At 42.4% G+C, this 15795-nt stretch overlaps 1 protein-coding gene across 8 annotated transcripts in view; it reads right to left on the bottom strand.

The window, feature by feature from the left end:
* Positions 1–1888: 1888 nt before the first annotated feature.
* CAMTA1 (calmodulin binding transcription activator 1) overlaps positions 1889–15795 on the bottom strand; it is a 325037-nt gene continuing 311130 nt past the window's right edge. For 5 of the 8 annotated variants that reach the window (XM_087755015.1, XM_087755018.1, XM_087755016.1 and 2 more), the window contains 2 exons: positions 15332–15362; positions 1889–5377 (listed from right to left, as the gene is read on the bottom strand). In XM_087755015.1, the coding sequence (XP_087611141.1) occupies positions 5345–5377; positions 15332–15362 (64 nt within the window). In that variant the 3' untranslated portion in view covers positions 1889–5344. Of the gene's footprint in view, positions 5378–10408; positions 10591–15331; positions 15363–15795 lie in introns of all 8 variants that reach the window. The other 3 variants (XM_087755017.1, XM_087755019.1, XM_087755022.1) reach the window with 2 other exon arrangements.

Raw genomic sequence — 15795 nt, 5'->3', positions numbered from 1 at the left:
GCCCGAACGGCTGGGTTGTTCCACGTCAGATAACATCATCCTCAGCAGTAAAGCTGGGGGGTGGCAGTGGTCTTTCTAAGGTATCGAGTGGCTGGTGGGAGGTAGTGAGTGACCACCTTTGCATCACTTGTTCTTATTTTTGTTCTTTTCCTTTTTTTCCTTCACTTACTAAACTGTCTTTATCTCACCCCAGGCATTTTTTCTCACGTTTGCTCTTCCAATTCTCCTCCCCCATGCCGCTGGGGAGAAGGGGGGGAAGGTGGGGGAGTGAGCAAGCAGCTGGTTGTTGCTCACTTTCTGGCCAGGAAAAATCACCCAGCATGATGCTACAAGAGAACCCAGGAATTAACAGGCACGTAAAATGGAAAATTGGGGAAGTATCTGTGAGCAAATTGGGGAGTTAAATGCTGATTTATTCTTAAAGAGAAACATAATTAAACTTGTTTCTCTGTAGTCCAGAAGAAACTCTCTTAATGAAATCTCATCTGCTGTTGTGGTCTTGGGTTTGGAAGAACGAACATAGTCTTTCACAGACCAGATGATTAATTTATTAAAGCTGTTTTTCCTTGTTAGGCTAGCCTTGTAGTCAGGTACAAAATTTGCATTATTGAGGGTTGCCTCACCTAACCTACATATCTGTTCAGTACAGTAGTTAGCTATTACATCTCAGTTATTAGTATTACTGTGTTATTAAGTGTGACCTCTTAGGTTTCTGCATCTGCAGGCCTCTAATTCTACTAAGATTCACCTCCGCTTTGTCCACAATGTAGGATTTAGCATTCTACTACTAGATGTGCACAGTTTCTCATGAAAAGCCCAGACACCTTTCCCTGAAAGTGGTTGTCTGCTAAAAAGGAACTGAAAACAATTTGATTTCAGAAAAGCTAGTTGTCCATAGATAAATACATATCTGCCACGTATATATACGATTATATAGAACTGCTTTAAGTTGTGTTAGAAAAGCTAATCAGAGTTGAGGCCATCTAAGGGCTGGTGAAATATTTACAAATATGTAGTTATGTCACTTTACATAAATTTCACAGAATGTTTCCAAATTGGATAAACTACAGCATATTGCCTTGAAAACTCATTTCCACCAAAACCAGGCTACTAGCTGCAGCCGGGCAGAACTCTTATTTTAAGGACAAATGGATTTTTAATGCTTTTGTGTAGTTGTAGTCATCTTGGCAAAACCTGTAATTTGAAGCTTGGATATTATGGGTAGGTGGGCACCCAGCATCTGCGGTTCTAGAACAGTCTTCCTTTCTGCTGTAGGAGTGCGGACAACACTCAAAAGGAAAAGCTTCTGCTTGGGGTGAGGGCCTTGGGGGGAAGAAACAGAGAGGGTGGCTGGCTTGTACAGGTTTTGTCTAGCAGCTGCCAGCGTGTGAGCCGCTGGCAGGGTCTCGGGACTGAGCCGGTAGTGCAGAGCAGTGTCACAGTGCTCTGGGCTGGCCTCTGGGCTGAGAAGGACTGGGCTGGCAGTGCCATGCAGGGGAGCTGCAGAGCGCCACTGGGCAGCGGCACTCTTCAGCAGGAGACTCGGAAGAGTTTGCTGCCCAAGAAATAAAGAGTTCCTCCTAAACGCGCTGCTTGACGCACCAGATGAAGGTTACACACTGCAACACAGCAGCAGAAAGGGTTGCAGATCCAGGGACTGTGTTGTTGCCTTTAGTGAATCCCACCACGCTCCAGGGGATGCACACCTGCTTGCGGGTAGATTCAGATTCTAACCCATAAGAAACTAGATGCTACTTACAAGAAGGTCATGTAGTAGAAGAAACACATTTTTTTCACGGTTACTTACAGCGACTAAAGGGCTACATCACTCTTTTAAACTAGGATGAAAGAGACGTGTTTAAAAAAAGGCACACACTTTGTATGGGGAAATTTTCTTTGTTTTTAATTTACAGCAGAAAGAATATAAAGCATTCAGAAAACATTTTCCATATTTTAAGGGCAATTCAAAACATTTTGCATGGTTCCAGCAGCTGAGTTCTTCAACAGATCCATTGATTCAGTGATGCTTTACATGCACGGTTACAAAAATAAAACTTACAAAAGAGAAGACATCTATACTAGTTTTACATGCAAGTCTTGGGGACCCCCCATTGGGCACCAACTATTGTGTGGAACTGCCATAAGCGTGCAACCAGAGAGGGGGTTCATGTTATATTCTGTATTTCTTTCACACAGTATTACTGCTGTCGAATGTGTTTCGCAAAGGAGCAATTCCATTATCAGAAGACAGAAGATCTGGCTCCTGGCACTTGGGAATTAGAATTTTCCCGGAAAGCTGCACTTACTCATCTTCCGTGAAAATGTAAGTTCCACAACCAAGAAAAGGGTGAGCAGAATCACTTCACTGCAGGGGGAGTCTTTCTTAACTCCCCAGTGATACACTGAAGGGTTATGGCCCGACACAACAAAGCACTTAGAAGCTGTACTTAGCTTAAAGCATGCAAGTAGTTCTGTTGCGCCCGTGGAATTGCTTGCATGTTTAACAGCAAGTACATGCTTAAACGTTTGGCTGAAGCAGGATCTAGATTAGTAGATACACCACCAGGCCCATGGATCTGGAAGAGTAATTTGAAATAGCTCTGTATATTACTGAATAATTTTCTGTAAAGACAGGGAGTTAAAACATTTCCACTGAGGTCACTACTCTTGTTAGGAAAAGGTCAATTCTATATTGTTATGTATTGGTTAATGGGAGCAATGTTTCAGTTTCGAAATGTCAGAGTTCTTCCAGTATTAATACAGAGCATTTCCCATTCATTCCAAAGGAGATTCTTCGGCGTCTCCTGTTCCATTTTTGTGTGAGAGGAAAATTTAACAGCTAAGGTCCCAATTCCATACAGTAAATCGAGGCTATGAGGCTGCCCACAGGCACAGCGTGAGCGCCAGGCCATTCATGTTTCTTTTTTTCCCTTTTTTTAAAATTGAATCAGGTCATAAAGCAGCAGTTCAGAAATGTACAAGAGAATTCTGATAATGAGCTATAGCACATCTACTGTAATTCAATGCTGGCAGTGAAAAGAAGTAATTAAAAACAGGTACAATTATAGAAAAGGCACCAAGAGCACTGACCCCAGTTTTTTTGCCACAATCTTTTGCTTTTACTCTTCTTTTAAAGACACCAGTTTAAAAGCTTCTTCTGTGTGAATATTTTTAGGCTTCACAACAAGCCTTGCGTTTAAACATTGCAGTTGGTGGCCGGGATCAAGCAAGAACAACTATTCCAAAACTAACAATCTCAAATTTACACCAGTCCATTCAGAAATTTTAAACTGCCACAAGCAAAACAAACACACAGGAACAGTTTCTGATCTCAGACACATGTACGTAACTCACAGTAACGACATGAACTTCAGGAGTTTCTTCCTTTACATTCCTGTGTAATAAAGATCAGAACCTGGTTCCCAATGTCGAGAATTTGTGACGGTTTTAAATTAGCAGTTCAATTTAAAAAAATCTAATTTCTTTGGCTCCTCACTATGTGGAAATAGCAATATACCATGACACCCCTACAAGATCAGTTTGCATCTTTTTTTAAGTTTTACTTAATTTTTTAAATTTTTTGTGCAATTTTTATTACATTTTCTGACTTCCAGCAGGAGATATGAAAATGTGAAACATATTTTTCTACTTTCGTACTATTTTTTTTTTTTTCATTTTATGTTCATTCTAAGTGTTCTTTATTGGAGTGAGTGTATGGTGTTAAGCTAGATACGGTTTTTGTACTCTTATGATTATCTGCTTTGCAAAAGTAACTTAATTTTCTTAAGCAATATTAGCATTCACATTACTTGGCACCATTGGCAAAAAAAAAAAAAAAAAAGACTGGGGAAAAAAAGGAAGGAAGGAATAAATAAATTAAATCCAACCAAACCAAACTCCTGGTAGCCAAAATCAAATGTAAACATATCCTTTTTTTTTCTTTTTTTTTTTTTTTAAAGTAATGTTGCTCTGCCTTTTTTTCCTAAGTCTAAATACAGTAGCTCTTTTTTGCCATTTAGTCATGCTTTAGCAAAAATGTTCTTCTAAAGAACATTTAAAATAAAGTTTCTTATAGTGAAATAAAGTTTTTGTTTCATTTTACAGACCATAGCCACTAATGCTTTGCTTTGTTCATTTCTTTTTCTTGAGTTCATGCACATATCTCTTTGTTTTAATATATACAATATGTACAAACAATACATCCACACTCTTCTCGTTCATTCAGACAAAACTATACAAATAATAATTTTATCTTGCCAAGTTATTGACCCTTTGTGAATAAAATATTTAGTAATTAATCAATATATTCCCTTTCAAATATTTTTTTCTCATTTTCCATTTCTACCTTCTATATATACAGAAACTGCCCAGATTTTGATGAAGTAGCCAAAATAAGAAATTTACTGGCCAGAATGCAGCACCACTCTGATCTTTAGGTGGTATAAAATGTCCAGGCAACATATGTATGTGACTCTGCAAAATGACAAGAGGTTTGACAAGTACTTAAGATAAAAAGCTACGTGTCTTACAAATTATTTTAAGAACTTAATGAAAATAATCATACATGAAAGTAAGGCTAGAAAATAAAGTGCTGAATATGAGAGAAAGTACATGACAGTTGGTATGTTTGCAGGTTCTAGTAAAAATACCAAAAAAACTTTTTAAAACTTGCTTAAGCTGCTTTCTCCGATCCTCATGTGTTACCCGTTTATCTCATACACCAACCCCTTCTGTAAGTTCCCACGGGATGTATTAAAAACCTGCAGATTTAAAAAAGTTGCATTAAGTGTGCTGTAGAGATTTAAATAAAACACAAAGGACAGAAGTGCGAAGGAAATGAGGATGCATGGACCCAATAAAGATGTACTGATCTAAGCCCCTCCACCGAGACTCTCAAAGCTTCAGTTTCTTGGAGATGACTGACAGGTGCAGGAACAGCATTCTTGTGTTGCTTGTGCATTCCCACCTTTTCTTAACAATATTTTTGGTATAATATTTGTACAGTTCCACATGTTGTTTAATACAGCCCTATATGAAAAGGATAATTAATCGCTTCTTCCTTCTCGGAGAATGAAGCAACTCACAATTTCCTCCTGGTGTCTTTTGTTTTCCCCATGATCCAACAGAAGATTGAGTTCCAAGATGTCTTGCTGAACAAATTAAAAGTTGTCCATGAAAGTGCAAATGCAATGACCAAAACATTACTGTTAAAATCCTGCAGCTGGTATTTCCAGAACTGCAGTGGGTATTTTTGTTGTTGTTGTTGCATGTCTCTGCTAAAAACAGAAAATGAAAACAGTCTGAAAAGCAATGTCACATTGCTACGGGATGCTGCTGCGTATCTTCAAGTTCCTTGGCCTTTTTCAATTCTTTCACTCTGAAAAAACAAAGAGGAGCTATATAACACTTCTATTGCAAATCTCTTTCAAGACAGAAAAATCAAAATGATTCCTCACTCTAACCTCCCGTGCAAAAGAGCCAGCTCCCAGAGAAATGACAGGAGGGTAATACGTTCCTGACACCATAAACAGTTGGAAGCGCACGAATAGGCTGCTAGAAATCTGAGACAAACACATTTGGAAAGATAAACTTATTTCCAGCTACTGTTTTTTCCTGATATTTGTAACTACAGCTAGACTTTGTTCTGGTATTGGCTTACTTAATCGCTTGGGGGTTTTCTGGATTGCTGTTCATTAACCGATTTTGCAGCTGCCTGCTATTCCAGCTGTTAAGGCAAAGGGGCTTTTCAGTGTCGACCTCTTTGCTCCACGCATCGCTGAAGTGGCGACAATTTGACGTCGCGCCCAGCACAGCAGGGGAAAATTCAGTCAGTCATACTTACAGGGGAAGCTTGATGTTGATACAGGATCTCACATAAAAAAGTGTTTATATGCAAGTAGAAGGAACTGGTATGGGTGTGAAGAAAGGGAATTTACTTCATGCTTATTCCAGCTGCTAGCAGCTGTATTTTCTAGCGTGTTGTTGGTAGCAGGTTCATGTTTTTTCCCAGCCAGCAGCGGAGGACGCTGCATACCAAGGGAGATGAACCTACAACATAGAAGAGTCGCTCTCCCTAGCTGTGGCCTGATGCTTCAATTCTCAACTCTTTAAAACGCATGCAATACATTACCTCCTCTAGCACTTGTCAGCATAAGAACTAAATCATCACTGAAAGCTGAAATAATTAAAAATTACATTAAAAGGATGAAGAGAAGGGAATCATTTCAATCCCATCAAATAAAGCAGAATTCTGCATTGGTGCTGGAGTAGCAGCAATCCTCTGCTCAGGCTGACAAACTGGCTGTTAGTCAGTGAAGGCTCCCTGCAAAGGAGCCAAAACAAATCCACAGGGACTTCCCATGCTGCCCCTAAACCTGATGGCAGATGCCCAGCTGAGCTTGCAGCAGCTTGGCTCTGCCTCCTTTTGCAGGGAGCTCCTTTCCGCAGTGCGATCCCTTTGCCACCTGCCTCCATGTGTCTTTCCTCCGCTACTGCGAGGGGAGGACCACCCCAAAAGGAGTAGAACACAGCCTCAATTAAGGTGATTTAGCAAAGCATGTACATGCCCAACTGATGTAGCAAAAACTTGAAAGGACAAATGACAAAGGTATGGTACAAAGAATTGTGTCAGAGCTGTGAGTCTGTGTAATAGAATCCAACTGAGAGTGAATGAATTTAGCAAAGCCTAAGTAAATACAGATAGTAAAAGATGTCGTGAGAGCTAAGCAGCAGCAATGCCAGTTTGTAGCTTCTGTACGTAGACTGCCACTCACGCCAGCCTGCTAATATAAGGATATGATGAAGGCTATAAACTGACCTCTATAAATACACCTCCATTTCACTGTTTTATTTATTGATTTTTCTGCACGTACTATTACTCAGAATCACAGTCAAAAGGGAGCTGGCTGCTTTTAACTCTGTTTTAGCTGACTTAAAGCTCTAGCACTCAAAGGTGTTCTCTTTATTTGTGAAATGAGGAAACAGGAGTCAACGAATAAATCGCACTAATATGCAGGTCAGACCTTTGCTATTCACCTTAATTCCACCAATCTGTTTGAGAATATCATGTATGGAAAGACAGAGGGCTCTGCTAGTCCAAATGCACATGCTGTTTTCAGAGCCTGAAGACCTACATCCAAGGGGCCATTGCACTCCTCTGAAATCCGAGTCCAGCAGAGGGGTGCCTCAATGCAGCTCTCACAGATGCCAAGAAGTGCTCTGATCCCCAGGCTGAGGAAGGGGCAAGGCAGCAAGCAGCACCACTAGTTCTGATTTCCTACCTGGGTAGTGCTGTGCTGAGCCTAAATGCCTGCTGCGACTTGACAGAGACATTTTCTACAGGGGAATTTTGGCTCTATGCAAGCTGGTGTCTGAAAGACCCTGCTGACATCAGGGGAGCGGGGGCTTCAGCACCGCACAGAAAGCAGCAGTAAGCCTCTGCTCACCCCCAGCGGGGGATGACGTATTATGGTGCTAGCTGCTGGGTAAGCCCAGATCATCTTTTCATTACAGGAAACGTAAGAGGACGGGTAGTGCGAACTGAAAATGCTCACAAATGACAAACTGACTGTTTTCAGCATATTTATTTTTCTTTCTTTTCTTGCAGCAGAAAAGCCAGCTCTCTATTGAAATTATTACTGATACTTCTATTACTGCACTGCTTAGAAGCAGAAGGTGAGCCAAGATCGCTGCTACACTAGAAAAACGTGGTGTGCCTCTGTTCACTAGGCAATTTTTAAGGTTTCGATTAACTGTGTTCAAGAAACCATCTATTAATGCATGATTTGCAGTGCAACTTCCAAGTGTTTTCTGTTGCACTTCAGTACTGTAATGTAAAATTAACCTGTTATTATAGATCTCTTACTGAGAACATGCACATTAGATAAGCTGGTGGCTCTTTCACTTGAGACATGCTATACCTTAGTTTAGCACTTCAACATGCAAGGACTACACTAACAAAGCACTTTTGCTGGAAGAATGCAAGACATGCTTTGCTGCAAACTTCAACCTACAGCATGCAATATCTGTACCGGTGCAGACCTATGGAATCTGTTTAACTGCAACACACATGCCAATGGAAGTTAATTACTACAGCACTCAACATTTGTGCTAGTACAGATCGTATTCAGAAATATGCAACACTTTTCCTTGGTCAAGTGTATTTTACGTTGGTTTAAGGATTTTCAGGCTTACAAAAATGTTGCAAATACAATGATAATTACTGCTTAAAAACAGAAACACACACTAGTACGGAATTCCCCTACAGCAAAAAACTTGTCATGGGTACTTTACTGAAAGATGCTGTTTAGTATGTAATGGCTTAAAACAAACCCTGCATTCCACAGCATTTATAAACTTAAGCTTCAAGATGATGACCATCCAAATTTATTAAGCTACCATGTTTTTTTTCTTAAACTAACCTCTGCGTTCAGTATACAGAATTGTGCATGTGTTACATGAAAAACAGGAGTGCAGGTAGGTACTACAAGTCCTTTATTTGTATAATACACTGCCCAGTAGGTATGAAGACCTGCAGTGTGCGGCTGACAATCTCTCCTCCTCGCTCAGAAGAGCTGGCGCTGAGAGGCCAGAGAAGTTCTCCCCACTCCTGGCAGCAGGCTCGAGGCAGCCCTGCTCAGCTGGGGGATCTGCAGCGTAGCACAGCCAGAGTGGAACTGAAGTACCTCTAACTGCTACCAATAATTGAGCAAATCCATGGCCAGACCAACATTTGGGAAGCACTGAAGTGTTGTGAATGCCCTGCTTCTTCCCTGAACCAGGGCTAAACATGAAGTGCCAGAACCAGTGTACGCATCAAGCTAGATACCAGACCAAGGTAGTCCATTTGTTTTATCATTTAAAATAACTGTTCTTAAACAAGCCTCTGAACTGCTTTCTCAAGAGAACCTAAAACTAAATGTTTTCAACCAATTAATTCTTTATTGGACAGTCTGTACTGCAGCCTTTCCTGTGTCTTAGAAGTCCTTTTAGTCCTCCTTTAACACTTCTTTTCAAGTAGGTTCCTTACTCAGTGGTACTTTGGTTAGATTTTGTTACAACAATATGAAGTATCAACATGAGTGTGGGGCTGGTATTTCCTCTTCATTAATGCTTAGCATAATAAACTCTTTAAATTTTCAAATGCAGTTAAAAATACAGTTTGACTAGGGAAGAATTTTGGACAAATTAGAACCCTTGAAAATAGAAATCCACTGAATAAGTGCTGCTAGGAGAGCTTTAAGTGAACAATAGAGCATTGCCTTCATGCTAGAAGACAATCTTCTTTGGTTCATATTTTTCCACTCAAATTCAGGCTGGGGAAGAGGGCTAAAGCATAGTATTTGCAGTTACAAGCATTAATAAACTGCTGTAAGAAAAAGAACACTACTGGAATTTATAGAATGGTACAGCAGAAAGGACGTTCTTAGAGAAGATGTCTCAATCCAGTTTGGCAGACTTACAGTGAGACTTTTTTTTTTCCTTTTAAATAACAGGAAAAAATGAGTGAGCTGAGAGCAAGTAATACCAGCAGGCCACGTGCTGATGGATGGCACGCAAACCTTTTCAGAGGTCTACAGGCACTGGTGCGCTGGTCTGGATTGCTTCTGGAAGTGCCTCCAGCTGCATGGGGACTGGAGGTGTGGACAGTTCAAGTGACGCATGGCTGCAAGCCAGAGTGCACCAGAAAGGGTAACAGGCTCTGGCCGTTGCAAGACTCCGAACAAGAAGTACCATCCTACTTCAGCAGCTACTGAAACCACACACAGAATTGCAAGGACCGCAAATTTGGTTTTGCACTGATGAAGCCTTCAATAAAAACCTCCTCAAATAACATTTCCTCTAGACAGTAAGCACCTTTAAGGTACAAAGTCATTCCCTCAGCAATTGCTGAAGAGCAGATGGATGGAAAAAGCACGTGCAATAGAGATCACCCCTGATAAGGCGTCCGAATCACAGCCGCGCTGCTGACGCACAGAACAGGAAAAGAAGATCATTTCAACTATGAGCTTTGAACCCTGACAGTTGGGAGCTACGTCCCGGTTCCCAGATTGCTCCAGCCAGACAAAGCTTCTGCCCTTCGAACTGTGTGACTGACTTGGACAGCATACAGAAGGTTGCATCATTACGTGCTGAAGCATGTAGAAAGCAACAGCCCCAGAAGCGAGCAGCAGCTCCTCTCCCCATGTGCCGTCCCCAGTCTTGTATGGGAGTGTGTCAGCAAATGAATTAGGCCTACTTAGAAGTTGTAACAGCAAACAATGGCTTCATGGGTAAAGCATAACACAAAGCTGCTTCATCAAATTTACTCCATAATGCCCAGCCAGAGAAATGTTTAATGAATCTGAATGCTGAAGATCACTATAAAGGACAGGGTGCAGGAGCCAGAGAAGGCTGTCTGGTGAGTTACCTGTTGCTCTGAGAGCTGAAATGGCCTGTGGGACATTTAAGAAAAGGGAGCTCTTGCCTTTTTCCAGGTATCTCATTTGGGCAGCAAAACAAAAAAGACAGAAAGGCCCAATAAGAATGACACCCCAGAGCACACGGTCTGCGATTTAACACACGCATTTGAGCTCCAAATACATTCAGCTCCTGCAAGAGGTAAATGAAAAAAGAAATTACTTTGAAAACTTTCGTTGCAGGTACAGTGATGCATATCCCAATATGACATTTTCTCATATTGTCCTGAACTCGAACAAACGGGACTCTTCAATCCCTTAAAATTTTCCCCCATTCTCAATCTTACTATGAGATGTAAAAAACCGGGTACTTAAATGCAATGGCTGCTGCATAGCACATATTAAAAACACATAAAAAATACAAGTCCTAGGTGCACAGGAGTAGGAAAGGGTTTGTTGCTGAAATGCCAAGAGAGGGAAGGGTATGCAAAGAACAACAAAATATAGTAGATGTTGTTTATTCAGGTATGAAATAAAGTTGTACTTACCAGAGGAACTGACTTCAGGTGTGACATGCACACTCCCCAAACTGGAGAGCAGCACTTAATGAAACCGTAAGAAACAGGGTGGGGGTAAGGGGATTTATTTTTAAATGAAAGATGCCGTGAATGAATACATTCTTTATCACTCATGATCACAGAAAACAAGTGCACTTGTTCTGCCCCAGAGAGGACAGAAGTTTCGCCGCAGGCAGAAAGTGATCGGCTAGCCTAATGATGTGAAAAGACTTGCTCCTTGTGATCTGCGCCAGATCACCTGCCTACCAAGAGTACAGCAGAGGGGGTCACAGTTCAAGCAGCCGTTTAAGCAAAGCTCTCCTTCACAGGAGGCTGTAGCAGGAGGTTTCACCAATGAGCAGGGAACCATATGTGTAGCAGGGAACCATATGTGTAGCAGGGAACCATATGTGTAGCAGGCACTGTGATTAGCTGCAATCTGTCCACTGGAACGTGTTCCCCTGAGATGAAAACTATTACTTAAAGGCAATAGTAACTGGATTTTTTTTTCCTAGAAAGTCTTTTAATTTCTACCACAGAAAGACAGCAAGTTTTGTCTCGCATAAGGTGGCCAATAAAATCTCCCAGCTCTCCCTCTTTACTGATCCTGGTGTAATATAACCCAAATAAATCCAGAAAAATTAATGAAATCAGTTTGAAAAGAGATTTTCAAACTGAAACATGGAGGCAAATGCTGTGATCATTTATCTGCACGCACAGACTACATAAGCACGGCGTCAGTGTACAGAATACATCAAATTTGTATATTACAGACAGACATATGTTTGCATGCATTCCTTCAGCATATATGGACATGTCAGCTTGTGCACATCAGAAGGCCCAGAAATACTTCTCTTGTGTGCATGCACACCAGCAGCGTATGCACATAGGATGCTATCAGAACGCAAAGCAGCAAAGAATCATTTGCTGTAACAGACTTACTTTGGCAGAACAGCAGCTAATACATTTCGTGATAGTTCATAGCTTGCTTTTTCCAGATAAGCAGAGAACTCCGCCATTTCCTGATCAATCCCACATCACTTGCCATTCAAGGCAAAACCTGCAAATGCTACTAAACTTCCAGAATCTGCTTCCTGCTAATTTCTTGTATCCTATTACATACACAAGGCCTTAATGTGCAGCAACTGTTTCTCCTCCAATACTGATGACGGGCCTGTCAGCTGCACCTAGAGCAGAATCACCATGCAGTGTCTACAGAATGCGCCCTCAAGGGTGGCTTCCCCAGTTTCCCTCAAGTCCAGGGAGCTGCGCCCTAGCTGTGGGCCCAGACTCTGCACTTGCTTCTCTTTACAGATCCCTCTACTAGCGCACTGGACCACGCAACACAGGTCCGTTTTAGTGTATCCTGAGACTGCAGCATGCATCTGCTCGCTTAAGTAGGAATCCTAGCCTTGAATGGAAAGGCACAACAGCACAACCGCTTTATTCTTCTACGTTCAAGTTGTACATTGCACATTCTTTTCAGTTTTGAATCCAACTAGCCCACTTTGGTATGCACATTGTAAGTTTAAATTATTTTTCCTATTCCTAGAACAAAGGTCTTAAAACATATTCCCTCCTGTCTGGCATGCAAAGGTTACATACAGTGCTGCTAGCGGAGAATGCAGCACAGCTTCCAGCCTGTGCCATTCCCAGAGCTGCGGAGTGCACCGAGCAGGGGCGTTCTGCAGGCAGCCCGAGCCCACAGACACCGGGGCAGACAGAGGTGCCCGAGAGCAGGGCGCAGCAGGAATTGTGCTGGCATGCCTGCACGCAGCCAGCCAAATCAATTAAGCAGATATTCTCTGGAGAGAAGTAAGGCTAAGAAGAGAGCACCAGAACTGCAAAAATAGGAGCAGCTGGAGACAGGAATATATTTTGAGCATACCAGAATCTAGCTGCAGACATGCACGCTGGTCCCTTTTCTTACACACCGTGGGACATGGTCCACAGCTAGCCAGACAAAACCAGGGAAGACTGGGAGACCCCCAGTTATCTCCAGGCAGTGTTAGAGAAGAGGTCTCACCAGGAAGCCCCCTGCTGCAGAATGAGTCTGACACAGTGCAGAGAAAAAAACATTTGCTCTGTCTCTTCTCTTCCTGCAACTCCCATCTGTCACCAGTTTCTTCCAATTCTGCTGCTTTTGAAAGGGCTTCACACCCTCGGCAGAACTGTAGCATTTGGCTTTTGCTCAGAGAAAAGACAGAGCGGGTGCATCCACTGTTCTGGTTGGCACGGGCCCTGCAGCTCAGCCTTCTCTGTCCCACGACCCAAAGCACATTGGGTGGCTGCAAGGCTGGCTCAGCACTTGCACACCACAGAACAGGGGCTCCTGCCACAACAGGCGCACGCTGTGCTGCGAGGGCTGAGCAGCTGCAACTCCTTGCTCAGGCCAGGAGGAAGGAGGTGGGACACTGCCTGCCAGGGAGGGAAGGTGTGCTGTTGAGCCAGCCCCAGCCCCGGGCAGCTCTGCCCTGCAGTGTACTGCTCTACTGGCTGCTAAATAAAATGTTGTCAGTTGCCTGCAGCATTCATTACTGTCCCATGGATACGGTAACTGACCCCAAGATTAAAGATGGTTAAACTTGTTAATGTTTTTTTGTATAAAAGTAGACACATACTTATGTCCTTACAAATAGAGGAAGGTCAATTCATCTAATCAGAATGACTTTTTTTTTAAGTTACTTACAGTGAATTTTATTTTTCAAAAAAAATTATGTTTTTTCTTCAAGAGACTTTTGAAACCAGACACCCAACTGTAGATCAAAAATTACCAGCCCTAGTTATACACAAAGCATCAGATTAGTAAAAACAAGTCACCCAGTGAGTCCACCATTATGAGAATACAAGCTCTTTTTACACAGTTCCTGAATCAACCTATGCTAGTTGTAAAGCACATTACCATACATGCTAAGACCTGGAGCTATAGTTTTCCGGCTAACAACTTCACAGCGTTGGTGTCTCTGCAGTAAGGAGTAACGATTCTCTTCCTCCATCAGGACAAGATCCATGAAAGCAGCACTTAAACCATTAAGGCACATCTGGGCCTTTGTCTCCGCTTCATCCAGTTCTTACTTCATTTGTCATTAGTAAAGAACCCAAACTGTTACTTGTAAAAATCTGAGGATATGCAACAAAAAATGGTAGCACAAAAGTCACAGTTTGGAAAGAAATGTCATTAGCTATTGCTTCTTTGTTAGGCTCAACAGTTAAACAAATAACGATGCCTCCAGCAGGCTTAAGCCTGATTCATACTCTCACTCTTAAGTCATAAAAATAATCTCTGCAATTCAAAGTCAGTAAAACTCCATGATCGACAATTCAGTTTTCTTTTCTGAATGTTACGTGGAAGCAGGACTCAAGGTCATCCCTCCCTCTGCCTCTCCTCCCTTGCTGAAGGGAGTAGTAATAAGCACACAAATGGTGTTATTTCCGACTGCAGTTTTTGACAGAAGCCCTACTGTCCTACAACCTCTAAAATGCAAGGTGGTACTGAGCAGTCCTGCTGACAACTCAGGCACGTCCCGTGAAAGCCACAGCGCTCCCTGCTCGTACAGGGATTGTGACCTGCCGTGGGAACGCTTTGGCATATTCCCACCCAGCTCTCGGGTTGCAAACTGGCCTGCTAATGTGACTAAGCACAAAGGCGAGTGAACTGTCTTCACGCTGAGAATGAGACTCCTGACAGAAGCTCACTTGGCACTTACTATAACACAGTTACAGCATCTTAATTTCAGGTTTTTTGTTTCCCTTCCCACTAGGTAGATTAACAGCTGAGAGAAGCAGTTGTCAACAAGCTGGCCCTAGTAAGGTAACCGGACATGTAACTTACCGAAGACCAACTTCTAGAAGATAAGCATTGGTGCTTAACCACCTTAGGCAGTAAAAAGCACTGTGAAGAGCACTTCTGCTTCTTTCTGGCTCAGGCAGAAACAAATACCCATCCAGAGTAGGCTGCATCTGTACTGCAGCTTCCTAGGATCTAGCCTGAACGCTGTCGCAGTCCCGTGACAAAGGACATCGTTACTCATTGAGTGTGTGTGAGTGCAGACCCCGTCGAGTTCCAAAATCTACTGACAGCCATTTTGGATACTGAAAAAATATCCCACCGACAACGCCACCTAAGCATGCCCATGATGAATATACATGTCCTTTTTCACACGTTCATGCATTGGTAACATCTACTGCGGAGCTCTGTCCTGTTATAAAAGCAGCAGTGTTAGTCGTTGCAGTAGGGTTAGTTTATACAGGATTCTGTTTTATATAATGGAGGTGAAACTTACTGGCATATCTCGGCTGCAGCCCCATGCAAGCAAGCAGAAAGCAAAAATATTTAAAATGGAAGAGAGGAACTGGCTAGCAGGCAGCTACACTCACCCTTTTGTACAGCCTATGGTCCACCAGTGGGCTTCAGATTGCAAAACAATACCAAAGAGCTATTAGCACACACATGGCAATAACCGTACCTTACCAAGAGCTTCACTTCAGGGAGGAGGAGACAACACTTCTGCTTGCCTGGAGAGAAAGAATCCTTCCCACTCCTGCCTACCGGACTCCTCCTCTTTACCAGGGAAGAGCAGTCCTGTGTTTAGGTGTTTTAGGGCAGGAAGCAATAACCAAGTAAAATAAACCCAATACTGTCATCCCTGTGGCATTTCTAGCTGCATCCTGCCTTCCCTTGCAGCAATTGTCTGTTTTCTGTCTCATTCCAAATGCTACTCCATAAAAAATGCTGCGGATCATAATCACAGCCTAGCAGTGGTGTACATACCTCTCAAAAGACTAAAATTTTCCTAAGACTCAGAGAAAGAATAGGAAATAGGAGGTTACCTTCCCAGTGA

This window comes from Nipponia nippon, unplaced genomic scaffold (assembly GCF_047370975.1).
Source record: "Nipponia nippon isolate SJK-2023a ecotype South Korea unplaced genomic scaffold, ASM4737097v1 scaffold_19, whole genome shotgun sequence".
Lineage (NCBI taxonomy): Eukaryota > Metazoa > Chordata > Aves > Pelecaniformes > Threskiornithidae > Nipponia > Nipponia nippon.
This window is presented reverse-complemented; position numbering and strand designations above follow the sequence as displayed.